General features: G+C 51.2%; 10 protein-coding genes across 10 annotated transcripts; 6 read left to right on the plus strand and 4 right to left on the minus strand.

Moving 5' to 3' along the window:
- Window positions 1-259: 259 nt before the first annotated feature.
- On the minus strand, window positions 260-851 carry M436DRAFT_55602 (uncharacterized protein; the record flags this gene model as incomplete). Its single annotated transcript, XM_013568168.1, has 3 exons — window positions 260-308; window positions 389-541; window positions 694-851. 3 exons carry the CDS (start codon window positions 849-851, stop codon window positions 260-262), a joined length of 360 nt encoding a protein of 119 aa, XP_013423622.1.
- Window positions 852-1,365: 514 nt separating this feature from the next.
- On the plus strand, window positions 1,366-2,547 carry M436DRAFT_14373 (uncharacterized protein; the record flags this gene model as incomplete). The annotated part of the gene is made up of 2 exons (XM_013568145.1): window positions 1,366-1,954; window positions 2,153-2,547. Coding segments are annotated over 2 exons (984 nt in total), but the record flags the coding sequence as incomplete, so codon positions are not given.
- Window positions 2,548-2,907: 360 nt separating this feature from the next.
- Window positions 2,908-5,182, minus strand: M436DRAFT_85350 (HCP-like protein; the record flags this gene model as incomplete). Its single annotated transcript, XM_013568306.1, has 2 exons — window positions 2,908-5,017; window positions 5,076-5,182. 2 exons carry the CDS (start codon window positions 5,180-5,182, stop codon window positions 2,908-2,910), a joined length of 2,217 nt encoding a protein of 738 aa, XP_013423760.1.
- Window positions 5,183-6,369: 1,187 nt separating this feature from the next.
- Window positions 6,370-6,867, plus strand: M436DRAFT_67135 (uncharacterized protein; the record flags this gene model as incomplete). The annotated part of the gene is made up of 1 exon (XM_013568262.1): window positions 6,370-6,867. One exon carries the CDS (start codon window positions 6,370-6,372, stop codon window positions 6,865-6,867), a length of 498 nt encoding a protein of 165 aa, XP_013423716.1.
- Window positions 6,868-7,392: 525 nt separating this feature from the next.
- Window positions 7,393-8,865, plus strand: M436DRAFT_55887 (uncharacterized protein; the record flags this gene model as incomplete). The annotated part of the gene is made up of 2 exons (XM_013568220.1): window positions 7,393-8,015; window positions 8,109-8,865. 2 exons carry the CDS (start codon window positions 7,393-7,395, stop codon window positions 8,863-8,865), a joined length of 1,380 nt encoding a protein of 459 aa, XP_013423674.1.
- A 1,251-nt stretch (window positions 8,866-10,116) lies between these two features.
- M436DRAFT_85353 (uncharacterized protein) lies at window positions 10,117-11,700 on the plus strand (the record flags this gene model as incomplete). The annotated part of the gene is made up of 4 exons (XM_013568307.1): window positions 10,117-10,527; window positions 10,587-10,898; window positions 10,963-11,367; window positions 11,437-11,700. 4 exons carry the CDS (start codon window positions 10,117-10,119, stop codon window positions 11,698-11,700), a joined length of 1,392 nt encoding a protein of 463 aa, XP_013423761.1.
- Window positions 11,701-12,215: 515 nt separating this feature from the next.
- M436DRAFT_67138 (uncharacterized protein) lies at window positions 12,216-13,779 on the minus strand (the record flags this gene model as incomplete). The annotated part of the gene is made up of 2 exons (XM_013568263.1): window positions 12,216-12,791; window positions 12,844-13,779. The coding sequence occupies 2 exons, from the start codon at window positions 13,777-13,779 to the stop codon at window positions 12,216-12,218; spliced, it is 1,512 nt and encodes a 503-aa protein (XP_013423717.1).
- A 362-nt stretch (window positions 13,780-14,141) lies between these two features.
- M436DRAFT_67139 (uncharacterized protein) lies at window positions 14,142-15,210 on the plus strand (the record flags this gene model as incomplete). Its single annotated transcript, XM_013568264.1, has 2 exons — window positions 14,142-14,601; window positions 14,654-15,210. 2 exons carry the CDS (start codon window positions 14,142-14,144, stop codon window positions 15,208-15,210), a joined length of 1,017 nt encoding a protein of 338 aa, XP_013423718.1.
- A 1,009-nt stretch (window positions 15,211-16,219) lies between these two features.
- Window positions 16,220-17,761, plus strand: M436DRAFT_67140 (uncharacterized protein; the record flags this gene model as incomplete). The annotated part of the gene is made up of 3 exons (XM_013568265.1): window positions 16,220-16,337; window positions 16,399-17,049; window positions 17,106-17,761. The coding sequence occupies 3 exons, from the start codon at window positions 16,220-16,222 to the stop codon at window positions 17,759-17,761; spliced, it is 1,425 nt and encodes a 474-aa protein (XP_013423719.1).
- A 653-nt stretch (window positions 17,762-18,414) lies between these two features.
- Window positions 18,415-19,544, minus strand: M436DRAFT_67141 (GDP-fucose transporter-like protein; the record flags this gene model as incomplete). Its single annotated transcript, XM_013568266.1, has 2 exons — window positions 18,415-19,275; window positions 19,329-19,544. The coding sequence occupies 2 exons, from the start codon at window positions 19,542-19,544 to the stop codon at window positions 18,415-18,417; spliced, it is 1,077 nt and encodes a 358-aa protein (XP_013423720.1).
- Window positions 19,545-19,559: the final 15 nt, after the last annotated feature.

Raw genomic sequence — 19,559 nt, forward strand, 5'->3', positions numbered from 1 at the left:
TTTGTACATATATGTTTATCGGAAATCCGCCTCTGTGTGAATGTTTGGGGAGCCGCTCCTAACGGCTTATATAAAGTGATTGACCGGGATCTCTTTTTACAAGAGCATCACGGAATTTCGAGACACCGCACGCGTTCTCTCTCTCTCGCTCTCTCGCTCTCTCTCTTCAGCGTGCACTCAAAATGCAGCAACCCCGAACTCAATGCTTCTTCCCAGCACGCATACCCAGCACATCATTCCTTCTCCAAAACCCCCAATCCTACTTGGTGACCTCGTTGGGAGTAACAGCGAATGTCGGGCGAACAAAACTGCATTTGCACCATTAGCATCACTTTCCCTTCAATCATGTATTGCATTTTCTACAGCTTTTTGGAGGGGAGTCTCTTACCGATCACTGTGGTAAACCTTGGTCTCTGCACCCAACAATTCTCTCTCACGAGCCTTGTCGGCAAAGTGACGGCGGACCTGATCGCGGTCTTCTTCTGCTTGCAGCATGGGGATCAAGTGGATGCGCGACCACATCTTTTCGCGGGCGAGTTCGCTGTGATGGGTGTTAGAATTGTGGGAGTTGTGTCTTCTCTTTGCTGTCGATGCTGCAGAGGTATGCAGTGGTGGAGAGGTGTAGAGGTGTGTAGAGGTGTAGAGGTATGCAGAAGGTGTAGAGGTGTGTAGAAGTGTGTAGGCAAAGCATACTTTTGTTCGCGGATACCCTGGCCCACGCGCCAGAAACCGTAGGTGCAGATGGCGCCGACCATGAGCAGGTAGGTGGCGGGACGGAAACCGCGGGCGGGCAGGTTGCGCTTGTATTGGACGGGCTCGTAGCCGCCGGTGGGCGGCATATCTTGAGGCATGATGGTCGAGTTGTTTGTGGATATGCGGGCTGTGGAGAGATGTTGTCTAGTCGGTCGAGGCGCGGTGGAACGGGCAATTGGTGGTGGAAAGAGCGGTATGGGACTGCCTTTGGCTATATGGCTTGCTGACCTTTGAGAGGTCGCATTGAAGGTCTTGGCACAATGGCTCGAGCTGTTCGCTGCTGCTTCCGCTGCCCGCCAACTTTTTCCCCCGCCGCCAAAGGACATGGTCAAGCAATTGCTGTTTCCTCATTGCGACTGACTGACGCTGGAACACACAACAATGGAATCAGACGAACGACCAGCAAAGATCCGCAAACTCAGCAGCCATCATGAGCGCGATACGCTGCCTGCTCAGTCGCCCACTGCTGTCGGCGACAAGGACACGGATGCCCTCATGCAAGACGCTGCTGCTGGTACCGCATCAACACAACCACCCGCCACCGACTCCCTAGCTGATGCCTCCGAGTCCACTGCCTCCGCACCACCAAACCCTTCCTCCGCTGGCACAACAACCGCAACCTCCCACGCAACCAATGCCACCATCGCACTCAACGACCTTCCCTCACAACCACCCACAACAGCATCCACCACAACCTCCACTGAGGATGCTACCGCAGCCCCACCCCTCTCCAAATCCATGCAAAAGAAACTCCGCAAACAAGCCGAATGGGACGCCAAAAAAGAAGACCGCAAAATCTGGCGCAAAGAAAAGAATATCGCAAAAAAGGAGCGCAAACGCGAAGAAAAACGCTTGAACCCAGAAGCTTGGAAGGAAAAGCAAAAACAATGGGTCAAACCCACCATGCTTCCTATAACGTTGCTCATCGATTGCGATTTTGACAATCTCATGAGGGATGGTGAACGTATTTCTTTGGGAGGGCAGCTTACGAGGTGTTATTCGGACAACAAGAACGCGCCGTTTAGAGCACATTTGGCAGTGTGCAGTTTCAATGGGAAGTTGAGGGAGAGGTTTGATGGTGTGTTGAACAAGAGTTATCAGAATTGGAAGGGAGTGAGGTTTCTAGATGAGGATTTTGTGGTTGCCAGTGAGAAGGCGAAGGAGTGGATGGCTGATGATAAGAAGGGTGGCAGACTGGCTGGTGTTTTCGAGAAATACGTCCCTGCTGCTGCTGCTGCTGCTGCTGCTGCTGCTGTCGTTGGAGAGGAGCAGAAACGAGATACCACCAACGCCAACGAAACAAAGATCGAGGATGATGAACAACAAGCCGAGGACGCCAACCCCGACGATGCCTCCAAGCCCGACACCACAACCTCAAACTCGAACCCCAAACACCCAGTCTACACAAAACCCTCCTCTCTACCTCCTGCGGATTTCGAAAAGCTAAAAGCCCAAGCCGAAACAATCTACCTCTCCGCCGACTCCGACTACACCCTCACCGAACTCCGCCCCTTCTCCACCTACATAATCGGCGGCCTCGTCGACAAGAACCGCGAAAAGGGCATTTGCGCCGCTCGCGCCGCAGCCGCTGGCATCAAGACTGCTAGATTGCCGATTGGAGATTACTTGGCTATGGCTAGCAGGAAGGTGTTGACGACTAATCATGTGCATGAGATTATGCTTAGGTGGTTGGAATGTGGAGATTGGGGTGAGGCGTTTATGAAGGTTATACCCAAGAGGAAGGGTGGGCAACTCAAGGGGTATGGTGGTGAGGGTGAGGATGGAGATGAGGGTGATGCAGACGAGGAGAATAATGATCACGTCGAGGAGGGAGAGGAGAGAGACGAAGCGGAAGAGGAAGCGGAAGCGGAAGAGGAAAATGAGGACGACGCCGTGCAAGAGCAAAATGCCGGAGCTACAAAGACCGAGTAGGAAAAACTCGAAATCTGCAGACTTGTCATTGTGCATAGATGGGAGCAAAAAGGTTTCCCTTACAAAGATGAAGCAACTCTGGTATAATGTGAGATTGCGAGAGCAGAGAAGGGAAGAAGAAGAGAAACAAGTATCCAACGCTATGCATGAAAACAACAATGACAGTTATCCATCCCATCTCCTGTATCCTGCACGACCGCGGAAAAGTGTAAGAATGCTAGATCACATCACCACGCACTCCTGCTCCTGCTTATGCTTAGGCACCCCCATTTCCTCAAAAGTCTTTGGTCCAGCTTTCGCAGGCTTGGCAGAAGGAGTGGCGGGTTTAGGCGTACTCGCCGCAGATGAAGGAGTCGCAGCAGCCGAAGGCGTTCCTGCCACACTACCGCTGCTATCCGCAGAAAGTCCAGGAGCAGGTCTACTCGGCGTCGCAGAATCAACTCTCGGCGGGGGCCGTCCAAGATTGGGATTACTGTTCGAGGTCTGCGGTCTCGCTGAGTGCCTGCCTGACACGGGGTTCTGTGGTGACGAGTAGACTACACTGGGAGGTGGTCGTGTGTCAGGGGGAGCAGTGTATCCGATATCCAAGCGAGAGTTTACAGGCGGCAGTTGAGAAGTTGCGCTCACGCGAGGCGAACTTCCTGGTGGTGGGCGAGGACCGCTGACGGGTCCTGAGGCTACGCGTTGGCCTGATGGTCGTGTGCTGGCAGGCATAGGGCGCATGCCTTGGGGTGCTGAGGCGGCGGAGTCGGGACGAGGCAGAGCGGATTGGGCGCGTTGGCGATTGCCCATTGGTGTGGTGGTTGCAGGGCGGGTGTCTAGGAATCCGCCCATGGGTCCGGGTGTGGGTGTTGGTCGTGGAGTCACGTCGTCTAGAGGGTAAGGCGCCGTAGAAGATGATCTCGGAGGAGCCACGCTTGGAGGTCGATCGTCGAGAGGATACGGTGCTGGCGTGCTGGAAGGAGGAGGACCAAGAGACGATAGACGTCTAGGGTGAGGAGAAACAGAGCCTTCAGAGATGGCTTCGATACGAGGGACCTGGGCTGAAGATCTCGTGGGACGCTGGCCACGCATGGAACCGTGTGTCGACTTGATGCGGTTCAAGGTGACATTTTCGTGGTCCTTCTTGGACAGAATGTGTCGGTGAGCGATACTATCGATTCGACCTTGAGCATCCTTGTTTCCGTTCGAAGCAGCCTTGTTGTACCATTGTAAAGCCAGATCGACATTCTTTGGCGCATGGATGCCCAGCTCGTTGAAGTAACCCATGGCGAATTCAGCGGTTGACAGACCAGCGTGGGCAGCTCTGTTTGCATAGATATACGACAGCTCCTCGTGCTTGGGGAACAGACCTTCATGACCGACAAGGAACCACTTGCTGATAGCCATGTCGGCTTCAGGCTCGCCCTGCTTCGCAGCCAGACGATTGTAATGAAGGGAAAGAGCGGGGTCGAATTCACAGCCAAGAGAAGCCAGTTCGTAAGAAGATGCCATCTTGAGCTGAGCCTTTGAGAATCTGCAGAAAGCCGAGTTCTCAATGTATCGTCTGGCCTCTTGCTCGTCGTACGGCATAACACCTTCGGGAAGCTTGATCTGGGGTAGTTGGCGGGCAAGCAGCATACCATAGACATAGGCTCCCTGTGGTGCATTCTCATCTATCGAGTCGGCGGATCGTCTGATCAGGTCGAGGCCAGTAGCAAAATCCTTAGGTTGGCCATATTGTCCTCGTAGAGTAATCATACCCAGACGGTACAGAGATGCGCTGTCTTGAGCACCGACACCGCGTCTATAATTGTCCAAAGCTCTTTCTTCATCGTTGGCATTCTCGTACAACATGCCGAGGCGGTAACAAGCGCGGGCGTAACCTCGATCGGCGGCTCTGGCATAACAACGGAAGGCTTCGCGCTTGTCGTGAGGACAGCCAAAGCGACCAAACTCGTTCCACATGCCGCGCATGAACTCTGCTTTGGGATGATGTTGGTCGGCAAGGAAGGTGACGATGTTAATGGCATCAACCATGATTTGGTGTTCGACTTGTGGTTGTTGTGGGCGTGGGGGTTGCGTCTGTTGTAGTCGCTCCTCGTTCTCCAAGCATATCGTGACGTATTGCAGAGCATCCTGAGCCCAAGCCAGCTGCATATCCGGGTCGTTGGAGTTCAAGACTGTGACCCTTGCAGCTTCCAGAACAGCCTCGAACTCGCCATCAGTCTGTGGGATATGGCGACCACGGTAGGGGACCTGAGGGAAGGCGGCAGCTTCGTGTTGTGCCGTGTCGGATAGCTGCATGTTTGCGATTCCTTCTTGGATCTGGTCGCTCATCTCGGGCATGTGTCTGTGTCTGGTTATCAGGAGGGAGTCCTACAGGGCATGCAGGAGGCAGGGTGTCATACCGTTGAGGGGCAGGTGCGACGACTGAGACCGGACTGTTGGGCATGTAGTAGTCGTCCATACCGCCTGGCACGAAGGTCGCACTCGCGAACTGCGAGTGGTACGCCATTTGAGAAGGAGACTCGTGGTGCGAGTATTGTTGTGAATGAGAGTGGTTGTAGTAGGGATCCTGGTGTTGATCTGTGTGCATGTCACAAGTCTCAGCCTCGATCCAACTGTCTCTGCGATGGCGCTACCAGCAATGAAGATGGATGGGTAGGCATGATGAAGGAGAAACAGGCAGAAAATAGTCAGGCAAACAAACGAGTTTCGTACCATACAAAGTCCCCCGCTGTCGACTTCCCAAAAGCATCTCGATTCCCCGCCAACTGCTCTCAAACGGCCAATTTCCTGCTTTTCTTTGTTGAACAATTCAACAACTCGTCTTGCTGACTGAACAATGACTGTAATACCTCTCGACTCTCTGCTCTCTTGACCTCTTGTCTCCTTATCGCTTCTCTGAATACCTCAAGCCGTATATCCGCCCGACGCGTGTCTCAAATTACAACCTCCCATCTCCTGCCGAACCTTCTATAACTATTCAGGGGCAATTGCGAACCCTTGGCGTCATCGCCACAAGACTCAGCCTTGTCTGCTTTCTTCTTTGTCCCATTTGGCGCACAAAGACACAACACAGGCCTGACTTCGGGTTTTTCCAAGCCGCCTGAATCTGCTGTGCCTTTCTCAAACACTAGTTCCAATCCATGACAGCATCGACACTGCCATGTTGGATTGTTCCGAGCAAAAGTACCAAGACCACGAGCTGACATTGACATAGTCGATGATCTCGTCCTTGGCTAGTCCATCTTCTTGGCCCGAAGGTGCGTGTTGCAATACGGTCAACCATTCCTCTGGAAGCGGAAATAAGACCTCGTTTCGCTCTTGGCCGAGGTTGGTCAGAATCACTTCTTTATCGTGCAGATGGATTCCAGCCGTCGGTCTTGAAGCCCTTTTCCAACTCACCAGGCACCGGTTGCCATGCGAGATCATCGCCCTGTGCTGACTGAAGTCACTGCCAGCTCTTACGCATAATGGCGAAATTCAGCTGAGACAATATTGATCCTCAGGTAGGTCTTGTAGTTTATGTCACCACGTATCCAACCACTCGAGACAAGACGAAACACCGTCTTGGTTATCTATCTGTCTCTCCTTCTCTTGATCCTCCTAGTGGTGATATATACAGCCTATATCAAGAGTTCATGCCCATTCATAAATTTTCTGTGATCAAACAGGAACACTTCCAAGCAAAATCAGGCCATGGCTAGCTTCTTCGAGGACATTACACAAAGCTTCAAGGCTCTCGCTCTCGGAGACTCGACTCCCCAGAGCACTGATGTCCAAACCACCACTACCAATCCCAACTTCCCGAACTGGTCAACACGCACTTATGCCTTGCGTGGCCGGGACTTCAACTTCTTCCCAGACACCGACAACCAAAGACGACCAAACTACGTTCCACCTTCTACTAGTGGCCGCGTTCCTCGTTTCTACCCTACCGGTACTTCGGAACAACTTTACACGGTCGGAGAATACAAACGGCTCGAAACAATTGGTTCTCTGAAGAAACAGACTACTGTGGGCAGATGGCAGGCCATCTGCGATAACGATTCGTGCCTGCAAGACTGTGCCGAAGGATTCTGGGAGAAGGCCTGCCAGGTCAATGTCGATACCAAACATGTCACTTGCTCGACCCAGTTCATGGAACGTTGCAACAAGTGCGGTCGAAACTTCCATCAGCGTGTACCTGGAATTTGAGTCTGATGCCCGAAAGGTGAGTACGGTCAGTCATGGAGTCGATAGCATTCAGGATTTAATAGTTACCTTGACAGGTTACCCGGCAGGGACACCGTACTCAATCTCGCTATTTCCAGCTCCGTGCAGTTCATCAAGGCTGACTTTTGAACAACCCACGTTGGCTTTTTGCTGACCACGTCGATGTCGTCTTTGCGATGGCTAGGTGGACAATTTCTTTGTTCAAGCACCTCTCTTCGATCAATGCCATTGTTCTCCTACGAATCTCCTTTGTTCTTGTTTGTTTCCCACTCACCTGTCCTTTGATCTTTGCCGGGTCCTTTCACCATACTTTAAGCGAGCATTGTTCTCTTGTCTACTTCCTCTTAACAAATGCAATACTTAACCCCAGTTCCCTCCATTGTGCTTTACTCTGCCCTTTTGCTTGTCGCTCCCAGATCAACAACACGTCTGGAGCTGAGGAAACAACATAAAACATAATCAACTAACACGGCAGGACCTTTCTTCTTCATCCTCATACCAATCGACATGTGGATTCATATCAATTGTTACTGCCGTATTTGCGCTGGCCGCAACGTTCCTTCAAGCTCGTCTGTCAGTCCCCTTTCTGTTTCTTTCCACCACCGTACTGCTCTTGACACTCCACCCAGTCCTCTTTCGCCGGCTCTGTCTTTTACGGATAGCTTCTATCTTCCTAGCCCTGTCTCGCCTGTTGTTAGCTTCGCTGATGAGCCTTTGAGCCCTGTTTCTCCTATCGCTCTCGAGCCTCTCAGTCCATTCAATGAGTCGAGTACTGCTCCTCCTTCACCTGCGCTCTCCATTGCTGAGTTGACACCTGAGAATTTCCCTTCTCCGGTTTCTCCAATCAACACTGAATATGTTTGGGATCTTTGTATCATTCCCTCCGTTTCTGCCAAGTCCTCCATCTTTGCAGCTCAGTGGCGTGACGAGACTTCGCTTCCCTTCAACGCTCCCGCTACTCAGGTCAACGATCAAGAAGTCAGTCCCACCACTCTCCCCAACGGCAAAAAGGCACCTCCACCACTTCCTCCAAGACCTATTCCCCGTCGCCCCAAAAGATCTCCATTGCTCACCTCCAAGTTCTCCTGGGGCAGCACACCCACAGCATCGCCTTCTCTGCAATCTCCCCTGTCTTTTCGTTTCACTGGACCCATCTATACTTTTGTTGTCGCCGAAGAAGTGAGAAGTCAAGCTGGATCTGTCTCTCTTACTTCTTCACACAGCGATATTATTTCTGCTCACACCGTCAAGTCTGAAGAAGCACCACCGAAATTCGGGAATAAACCTTGGTGGGAAAACATTGCTCCTGTTTCTGTTCTTCCTTCGCCTACACTCAGTGCTCACTCCTTCAGCGGATTCTCCGAAGCTTTTGTTTCGCCCACGACCTCTGCATTCGACTCCCCTTGCTCTTCTTCACCCACTTACCCACCATTTACTTTTTTAGGATCGAGGGATGTTCGCAATATCTACTGGACTTTTGCGACTCCGAGTACTGCTGCTGAATATTTCTCCATCTTTGGCAGTTTGCCCTCTGAAGATGCTTACGCTTGGATACGTTACCCGGTGCCTGGTCCTCATGGCTTGTGTGACTATGATGATGAGGAAGATAATACCGACGATGACGAATCTGCTCATTATGATTGGGATGCCGCCCTTCATGTGAGGAATCCCACTGCTGGTGATGTGTTTGATCCGTTTGCTGAGGTTGACGAGTTGTTGGCTTTTTATTGCGATGATTATGAGGATACTTCTCTCATCTCTTTTGAGTCCCTTTCTGATGATACTTCTTACCTTTCTTTTGACGCTGATGAGTACTCTGGTATCACGGCAGATGCTGGTATCGCTGATACCGCTGAGATGCAGAGAGCGAGATATGTTGAGAGCTTCCTTGTTGGGTCGGTTGTTAGTGCTGTCAAGGAGGTTTGTGTTGAGGATGTGAGAGTTGGATCACTGGATGCAATTCTCGCTGGCATTTTCTAAAACATTGATAAGTTCAAGTTTGTATGGAAGAGTGCAAGCGGCTGGTCTTGCTGTACTCTTCCCTCGTCAATACCGACGCGAATGGTCTCCTTTGTCTGGTGAGGTTTCTTTTGATTTCCTTCTTCAATATACAAACGACTCGGATTCTGATATCCTTCCTTCGGTAAGTCTTTCCTTCTCTTCTTTTTTCCTTCTTATGGGTATTTCAAGAAGTCAAATTTTGATACGTTCACTTTGACTCGGACCTCTTTTGCTCCTGATGAATTAGTCCCTGTGATATCCTATCTGTCGTAGTTTGATGTTAGATGTCAACTTCGTCTTTTGTAGTGCTTATAGGCGAGTCTCGCACAAGCAGTAAGATCTTTCATATAGAATCAGAGTGTTCCTGACGCCTCGGGCTCTTCGAGGACGCTTGTAGTGAGACGAAAAGATAGTAAGAGTCCGGGATTGCTGCTTGTACGAGGCTGGCATGGTACAGGTGATTGACATCCGGGTTGAGAACCCGAGAACTGTTGAAGAGAGGTGTACTGATAAGATCTTGTAGCCGTAATGTCGAAGAGAAGGGATAAGAGAGAGAGTAAGATAGCGCAGACATGATGAGACTTTTCATATCATCCAGAGCAGGAGATAGTATCAAAATAGTGCGGCAGATACTCGAGATCAGAGCAGCGGCCAGTGAGAGTCCCTGCAAACGCCGCTCTCAGTTCAAGACACTCTCTACTCTTCTGATTCCTGCAGCTTCACAGCCTAGTAGAGATACAGCAGCAGAAGCGGAGATGGTGGTGGACTTGTCATTTCGTTCAAGGGCCTAATACGTTCTCAGCAGATGCTCTAAGTGGTGTAGGTGCAAGAAGTGCCATCTTCTGCTCGTACCTCTTGGTCCTTCTCTCTTTCTTCATACTCGAGATTGACAAACCATTGTGTTGAGGTGACTTGTTGCTTGAAGATCGTAGATAGAATGACAGGTGATGGAAGATCTTCATCAAAATGCCAGATAGTGAAAGATCTTGATGTTCCGCAAAGGAACACGATGCGAGACTTTGTTTCTCGAATTGACTTTAGTTCACTGTTGTCGAAAGTTTGATATTAAACCAGACGGCTTTCTGCGACTGTTTTCACTCACAACGCCCAAGAAACAAACATCCGCCACACAAGTCAAAGTCCTCACACCCGTCAATACATCCACTCATCCATCACATACAGAAGCTCTTCAACACCTGCAGTGTCACTCTGTCGACCAATCATTCCACCATGACCAGCAGAAAGATTCGGGAGGCTACCAGGCATCTCGCCGCCCTCGCTGACGAATTCGAGGTCTCGAACCCCGAAGAATATCAGAACCAAATCATCGAAACAGTGCGCGGTCCTCTTGAGGAGGCCATCAAGGTGTTGCAGAAGCCCGGCGACGCCGACTTGTACTACATGGTCAATCTCCGCCACCACAACTCAGCCGACATTATGGACGTTGACAAGGACGTCATTGATGCCGACGACGATATGGCCACCGACGACCTGGACAACGTCGCTTCTGACGACGCATTGGGTCCCGAAGATCTTGTCTACGATGCCGAGACCGACGCAAGGGGTGATGGAGATATTCTCGTCGACGGTGAACTTCTCTATGTTCACGAGTATCTAGGCGAGAAGTGGACCCAGATGATCGTAAGTTTACAGGAGACAGTGCATCCGGGTCAGGTTTGTGCTGACTGGCGAATTTGTAGATGGATACGGAGGCAATTTCACCCTTGACCTTGACCGAAGAAGGCGTGATGGTCAAGCTCCCAGGAATGTCTACGGAGCCATACCAGCATCAGCTGCAGAGTGCACCCAAGCTGTGTCACATGTGTGACGGTCCTTTCAGGGGAGCCCTTCTTGCTGACGCAAAGGGACTCGGTAAGCGTTTGACAGTTGCCATGACTGTCATGCTTTCGGGAAAGACCCGTAATCGCTACCATGGCGCACCCGCTCTGATCATCACGAGAGTCTCACGTATGGACCAATGGGTCACAGAGTTGGACAGCCATTGGAAGAAGGTAGGTCATGGTGCAGAGTCACACTGGATGCTGTCATCTCATTGCTAACCTTTTGGCTATCCAGGACCATCGACCCAGGTGCTTGAAGCTGCGTGATCAAAGCGTTACTGCTTCGACCGTCCTCGTTGGCGGTTACGACTTCGTGATCGTCAGTTACGAGTATGTGGCTGCTCAATACAAGAGGCTGCTCGAGTACAAAGAGTATCATGCGCTCGTCAAGAGCAAGGCCATCACCATCGCCAATGCCACCCGGCCCGACAAGAAGATGCCCGCGCGTCCAGTGCTTTCCTTGTTCTCCGAGATCTACAAGGACACTGGCAGACCTTTCCCTTTCCTGATCCTCGACGAGGTCGAGTATGTCAAGAAGCAGCATTCGAAGGCACACATTGCCATCAAGCAACTTCCATACATGGCTGCCATCTGCATGTTGGACACCATTCTCCCTAATCAATGGACTGACATCTACGGTGTCATTGATTTCCTCAAATGACACCCTTTCGTCGCTGAGGAAGAGTTTGTTCGAGTGTTCCTTACTCAGTACGGCAACCGCGTCAAGGACCCTCCGCCGACACTCCGCAACAGGCTCATCAAATTCTTGATGGTGATGACAGTGGGCCATCCAGCATCTATCCTGAAGCTACCCGACGATTTAGAGAACACCACTAACGTCGACCTTACTGCCTCAGAGAAGGAATTTACGGATGCTCTTGTGCGTGAGGGTCCTCCGGTTATCCCTTACATTTACCCGATCAGAGTACCTTGCGGCACAATCAGGGAGAGTGACACTGTTCAGGTCGAGTGAAAAGACAGGTTTATTGCTCATTGCGATAAAGAAGAGGTGTGATTTAGGGAAGAGGCGTAATTCAGGTAGAGGGAGTGGCTCTGCTCGGGTCGCAAGAGGACGCCGTCACAGTTGTTGTCGAAGGAGAGACGAGATATCTGCACATTAGACACCACGAAGAAAAAGCCCAAGCAGTCGTGTACAAAGTTTTACGAGTGCCTTGGCCGTTTGTACATCAAATTTCTCAGAGCTCGAGCGACTTGTGGTTGGCTCCCGTCGATCGCATGGACTCGATGACAAAAATCATGACTTTGAATGTTTAGTATGGAAAGGTCTCGCAATTTTATAACTATTTGTGCCCGGAAATGTTCATGTATGGTAAAAGCTCGATGATGTGGATCTACGAAGAGAGATATCGTGCATGAATCGATGTTTTCCTACTGTACTGTCAGGGTGACTCTGCACTACCATAACCGTTGGTCTTCGCATGGTGTATCTACGCAATTGCCCTCATAGGAAGAGTCTTCCTGCTCGCCTCAATCGTCTTCTTCATCGTCCAGTTCCTTAAGGCCCACACTCATCTCCTCAAGTTGAGCAACAATCTTCTCCAAGCGCTCAGAAATGTCCTTGTCGCGAAGCATGATCTGGGCAACATTGTATCTGTGGTATGATGTTGCGGCCAGAATAGCCGAGTCCAGGTCAGGCTTGGCCTTGAAACGCTCCCAGATACTGTCGATATCGTGAGGCACAGCACCACTACCCTGTGATTTGCTGAGAGCCTGAGTATGCAGATCCATTCTCTTTAGCAGGCTCTTCATGGTGTGAGTCAGAGCGTCGACGTAGGTGATGAAGTCTCTGTTCTTGACTTCACGAGGCTCCTTGTCAGGACTGCCGACTGCGAGTCGAGCGAGCCTATGAGCCTCCTTGGCCCAAAGGACGCAAGACTCCTCATCTGGATGCTGGATGGTTGAATGGAGAATGTCCACAAAACAGACAAGGAAGAAACGCACAAGGCGGTGCTCGATGGTGAGATCGGCCGCGCGAAGGGCGTTACCGAGGCTGGTCATATCCTGAACGGTGATGTTGAGTTCCAGGAGAGCGGGCCACATTGCCTGTTTCAATTAGCACTGGATAGTGTGACTCTCTTGTAGTGATAGTACTTACTTCAATCTCCTCCTTTGCTTGTCTGGCATGCTCCTGACTGAACGCCTTGGTGATGGCCAGGATGGTGCACAGTGCTGCATTCTGAACTGGAGGCGCATATCTGGCGTCACCGTTGTCCACGGCAAGGAGCAGATCAAGGATCTGCTGAAGAGGTCCGACTTTTTCACCATTCCGACTGGTGTTGTCATACAGGACAGCCAGCGAGGCAAGGTCGTTGGCAAGATTCATGGGAGCGGGGACCTCGATGTCCTGCGGCGAAGACTTCTTTTTCTTGGTGGTAGTCTCAGGGCCGGTGTTGAGGATACGATCGACATGTTGCTGGGCAAGTTTGGGCCATCCGGTACGACGATTCTCTACGACACCCTGGTTGTCATCTCTGAATTGTTTGAAGAAGAAGACGCTCTCCTTCTTGATCTTGTAGGTGTCGCAAAGGCCGTCAGCGTCTGGGTTGACCAGAACGAAGAACTGTCTCTGGCCACTTCCAGCCTTCAACTCAAGAACAACACGAAGAGCTTCAGGGTCACTCTCAAGAACGGTTGGTGTGTTGATGTTGCTGACACTCAGACCAGTCTTCTTGGGAGCCACGGATGCGCCTGGTGTAGGAGGCTCGGTTTCTTCGTCGTCTTCGTTGGCCGCGGTAGTCTTTCTTGACTGTTTGGCCTGGTATCTTTCGGCGTCTTCGGGGCGCATACCGACCCACAGGACGACATTGGCAAAGTTGTCAGGGATGTCAAGCTCTGCTACGGTTGGAGCCAGATCGGGCACTCCAATCTCGGTACCTTTGGTAGTCTCTGTTTCGAGACTGTTGCGTCCGATGTTGCGGACTTTTAGAAGGCGATCGGTGTATGTGTCTTGGTCTAGCCCATGTTTGTAGGCCACGAGCGCGAAGTTGTAGGCAGCTTCGTCGGCAGAGGGCTTCGCGTTACGGTCAGCCATGTTGATGAACCGTGCGACGATGATGATAAGTTGATCGAGGGACAAAACCAGTATGTACGGAGTTGGACGGGAACGAAAATCGATGGGTTGTTTGTGAGTGAAAGTCGAACACCAAATCTCCGTCTATGCCAAACGTTTGTTCGGCAAACACAGTCTCTTCCGCATCAACGACTCGACTTTTGCTTCACTTCCAAACAACCTGCGAAACTCACCAGACTGTGCGACAGCAACAAACATCTCTGCCGCCCTCAATACCACAGCACACAGAGTGACCCTGCTCTCATCATCCTGTTTACAACGTGGCGCGGTGACACCATTTCAACGCATTCTCAACAAACCTCGGAGTCACTCTCCTCATCGCAATGCCTCCTAGATCTTCCAGAAGAAGCCGCCGGCAGAGAGTGGAAGAGCCTCAAGGACGCGACTCCCAGCTGAACCGGATCAAGAGAGTTACAGAATCTCTGATCAACAACGAAGCACGTCTGAAGGCTGCTATATCCAATGAGGACACCGAAGACGCCATCGTTGCACAGTCCGAGGTCGTCGACAGAGACAGAGTGAGACTGTTTGCTACCATTGAGGAGTTGGCACAAAGGCCTGAGCAATCACCTCCTCCACCACAGCTCGTTTTCGACAGCAACCAGAGGGCTCTCACTCGCGAGATTTTGGAGCTGGTCGAGCAAGCACAGAACGGTGGACCCGACTCAAAGGATCGCATCGTCACCAGCTTGAGAACACTTAGCTCCAGCATCGAATCACAGGATCCAACCCCTGTGCTGGACGTGCCTGTATACAAGGCGCAAGATTACACCCAGATGTGGCGTAGGTCGAACGAAGTCCTGGCATGTATTTTCAAAGGCTAACAGCATCACAGAAAGAGACGTTCTGCCAAGAGGTGACATCGTGAGAGTTGAGGCTCGCCTCCCCGAACAGCCAGAAGGATTCTGGGAGCTTCCGAACGCTCGATCATTTGTTCTGCCCAGTGAAAGAGATGCCCGCAAGGACGAGCTTGCAACATTTGATCAGCAAAGAGATGAAATGGCTAGACAGAGGGCTGAGATAGCCAGACAAAGGGTCGAGTTGGCCAGACAGGAAGCAGAGCTCAACGAGAGAGAAGCTGCAGTTCTTGCAAGAGAGCAAGCTGCAGTTCTTGCAAGAGAGCAAGCTGCACAGGCTGAACACGGTGACGGCAGTGTCGCCGGCGAGCCAGGTAAACGCCCTTCATCAATGGAGCTGCTCAGGACTCCCAAGAAGCCTCGCACTGATGCCGGCCATTTGAGCAGCTCAGAGGAACAGGAGGGAGTTGCCGAGCGACCAGCTTTTACGAGTGAGGATCAGAGAGTGACTCTGCTGCCACCACTGAAAGCGGATATCAAGATGGAGGACATCGAGGACGTCAAATACAATCCAGCAGACCTTGAAGATAGCTAGGTCTGTGCAAAAAATATTCTCTCTGCACCAATCTTGCTTTCGTCATCGTCCGGCTTCGTTCCTGCGTCTCTGCAACCCTTCGACACCGCGGTGGCAGACGCGGAGAGAGCGGGAGGGAGCAAATGGAAGGCGAAAACACCCAGTCTGTAGGCAATACATGAACCGAGGATAGACTTCTGTTGAGATCCATGAAGTAACTAACGAGTGACCATGCTCGTACAAAATGCAGTTGGCAGTTGCGGTAAACGGCGAACGGGACATGGACGCTCCGGCGAGGAACGGGTGGAGGTTGCCATCTGAGCGCGGGCGCCCAGAAGGCTTCAGCCCTTCCAAACTTTGGGGCCAACCCACGTTTTCTCTCATCTTTACCATCAAGGTTCCAGTAAACCGATCATTGACGATCTCTCACCGAAAAGCGAGCGGCAAAGCGTGTCTTCGTTGCAACAGAATAAGACGATGTCCGTCCTACTGGCGTTTGCGCGCAAAGGCGACAATCGCTGTTGTCTTTAGCGCTTTCCAAAGTCGTTGTCAGCTTGTCTTTGACCCCATGTTTCTCGACGAGCAACGCAAGCCACAAATCAAGGCCTGCAGACAACACCAAGTCACCCAAGCAAAGTCTTGAGTGTCAACGAGGTTGTAGCGTTCGAGGCTTAAATCTAGCTTGATTGCGTGCGAGTCTAGCTGACAAACGGTCATAGAGTGTCTGTCTTGCATGGGCCGGAGGCCCCGAAAGACTGGTCTGCTGCACCGGGATAAGTATCGTGGCTTGACGCTTACTGGCCAGCACGACGAAGCACGCCATCTGTATGCGTTGCCATAGGATATCGCCGCAAAACTCTTATCTCGACCCTGTCCAAAATGCAATGCCAGCCGAAGAAGTTCTAGAAAAGTGGTTTGGTCTAGGAAGTTATAATGCTCTTGATCGCCCTTCCCTGCATTTCTGCCCGATCCTCCTGCAGATCTTTTTGTTCCATCTATTTCTTTTCTTTGAAAGTCGACTCCGGACATTATGTCGCGCGCAAATGATATCAATGGGGAGGAGAAGCAGGTGTACGATTCTAAGGTCAACGACATACCCAGCGATGGAGAGTCCTCTATCGATACCATCACGGCGCTTGTCAACGAAGGTACTTCTCCTCTTCTTTCTATACCCAACCTCGGACCTCAAGCTAACCTCGCTGCCTACAGATCACGCCCATGAGATCTCCCTCCGTACTATGTCATGGCAGAAGTGCGCATGGCTTCTTTGTGGAGATCAAGTATGCCTTGCAATAATGGCACAATCTTGGTCCCTCTCCGTCCTCGGCTGGGTGCCAGGCATAATCACCATGATCGTCTCCGGAATTCTCTTCTACATCACCTCTCTCACCATGCACAAGTTCATCATGAAGAATCCTTCCATCAGGGACATCTGCGACTTCGGATACTACGCCTTTGGCAAGAGCAGGGTCGCCTATCATGCAACATCGGTACTACTTTTACTGAACAACGTAATGCTAATTGGTTTTCACGTCTTGACTGGAGCCAAGGTCCTCAACACTCTTTCGGACCACAGTCTTTGTACCGTAATCTTCTCGGTCATTGTAACTATTATGGGCGTGGTCATGAGCATACCGAGAACGCTGAAGCATGTCTCATTCATGAGCATGTTTAGTGCTGCTTGCATGGGCATTGCCATCTTGCTCTTCCTGGTGTTCGCAGGAATTGAGGATGCTCCTGGATATGGTTACAATGGTACCTACCCCAAGGCTGGTCCCGTCAAGACATACGCGTTTCCCCCGGCTGGAACTACCTGGGTCGCCTGCATGAACGCTGTTTTGAACATTACGTTCCTCTGGGGTATGGCACTCTCCCTTGATTTTACTCACAGAGGCGAATTGCTAACATTTTAAAAGTTCCTCAAATTCTTTTTCCCACATTTATCTCTGAAATGGAGAGACCACAGGACTTCCCCAAGTCCCTGGCAGTGCTGGCAGGCATTTCCACATTCCTCTTTATCGTTCCCCCAGCTATTGGTTTCAGATACCTTGGACAATACGCCACTGCTCCTGCATTCGGATCCCTCGGCGTTGTGGCATACAAGAAGGCTTCATTCTCGTTCGTCATTGTGCCTACCCTGGTCATTGGTGTCATTTACGCAAATGTGTCGGCCAAGTTTGTCTTCAACCGCATCATGGGCAAGTCTCGCCACGCCCACTCTAACACAGTCATTGGATGGGGAGTCTGGGTAGCCGTCATGGCAGTCATCTGGTTCATCGCCTTCATCTTTGCCGAGGTTATCCCCAGCATGGGCGATTTCCTATCTCTGTTGGGCGCGGCATTCGATTCCTTCTTCGGGTTCATCTTCTTTGCCGTGGCATATTGGCAGATGAACAGTGGAAGACTGTTCGATGGCGCCAAGAGAAGTGTCATGACTGTCATTCATATATTTGTTATGGTTTGTGGACTTTTCTTGCTGGGACCTGGGTTGTATGCTGCTGTGGAGGCTATCATGGATGACTATGCGGGTAGCACTCGTCCCGCGTTTGCTTGTGCGAATCTGTCGATTTAGAGGGCACGCAAGTAGTGTCAGTGATATGGCGTTGAGGTGAACTCAGATGGGCAGGCGTAATCTTGACTTTGTCCTTCTTTGCCTTCCTTCTCCGTGTGCTACAAGACTCCTTCAAGATTTCTGAGGCTGAGACTCCCGGAGCGGCAGACACAATCAATTTCACGGGCTTCATCGATGAAGAGCTAGCCTTTGATGAAGATGAGATTGGCGACACAAAACTACCCGCACTCAAAGAAGCCTATGAGCTAGTTCCAAGGTACTTGAGATCGAAGACGTAGTCACTGTGTCTCGAGGAAGACCAGGATTCAGCCCTCGATGATGATGCACAGTAACTCGAGATTCACACTAGCCTCTTGAGACAGAAGGGAAATGGATAAGATTCGACTATGAGCTTTGTTTTTCCTTCACGAAGAGAGAAGAAGGACATCTTCCTCAACCTCACACCACTTGATGGGTAATTCTGGAAAGTCTTTTACAGCGTGCAGTCGCACGTATTTGTGTTAGCGAACAATGGTTTCGGGTATGGACGCCTTCTGCTTTGCTACTCTCACAATCCAGTATTCGTAAACAAATGGTGTACGCGACCGGGAGAAGCTCGATAGGAGAAGAAAATACTTGTATGAAGTCTAAAGTCTATGTGTATTGCGCAAACATTATCTTTCCATCTTCCGCAGTTCCACATCTTCCTCTGACTCTCTGGCCTCCATCTCGTCCAACTTCTCGTATATGCCCCTTTCGTCGGCTTTTTCAGCGCGTTGCTTGACTCTGTCCTTGCCCCAGGCATACACGCCACTACCACCCAAGATGCAGACCATAGCCCAGACTCTGCCCATGGTGACGGCTTCGCGGAGGATCAGCACAGCAAGGCCGCTTTGAGCGACACCGCGTGCGGCTGTAACAATCATGTGTGTTGTAGGACTAGTGACCGAGATCTGCAGGAAGGTAGCCAGAGTAAGGAGGAAACTGGCGGCACCGGTAGCGGCAGCGGTGTACAAGAAAGCGTGAAGTTGGCCTGAAGCTTCGGTGGCCGCGACAACATTGGCGACATCCAGATCCATAGCACTGTTGTAAAGGCCAGAGAATACAGTGTACTCGCCAGAAATGATGAACAGGGGGAAGTAGCAGGCTAGAGCCATGCAGTTGGTCATCCACACCATCTGCCACATTCCTTCGTCGCCTTTTGTGAGGAAGCGCTTGACAACTACACTCTCGACGGCAGTGGTGAAACTGGATCCGACTCCCAGTAGCAAGCCCTTGATACTGGTGAGCATGGCACCCAAGTCGGTGATCATGCCGGTAGCGAAGCCCATCATGATCATGCCGCATCCGAAGAGAGAAAGAGGTGGGTTGTATGGCGGTGGGTGCAGAAAAAAGTGCGATAGGAGCAGGGTGAATGGTAGGAGTAGACCTCGTGCGATTTGGTATAGGGAGGCATCGACGCTAGCCAAGCAGAATGTCTTTGCGAGGATTCCGACCAGACGTGCGAGCATCAAAGGTATCAGCCCTTTCCAGGCCTGTTGCTTGTCAGTATTTGAATGCTGTACATGCCAAAAAGCAGAACACGTACGGAAAGAGGACGACTGAATTTGATCCATCCAAGTGGTTTTCCAACAGCGGTCAGAAGCACCACTTGGACGAATGTCTGCAATGCAAGCAGAGTAACAGGCGCCTCGATGCCATTGAGAGCAGACTTTGAGATCAAAGTCACCGAAACAGCGCAGCTCGAATGGAACAACACCGTCAAAGCGACCTTTGTTCGTGATGGTGACGAAGATTCGGACATCTCTGTGATTGATGG

The sequence above is a fragment of the Aureobasidium namibiae genome, assembly GCF_000721765.1.
Source record: "Aureobasidium namibiae CBS 147.97 unplaced genomic scaffold scaffold_20, whole genome shotgun sequence".
NCBI lineage: Eukaryota > Fungi > Ascomycota > Dothideomycetes > Dothideales > Saccotheciaceae > Aureobasidium > Aureobasidium namibiae.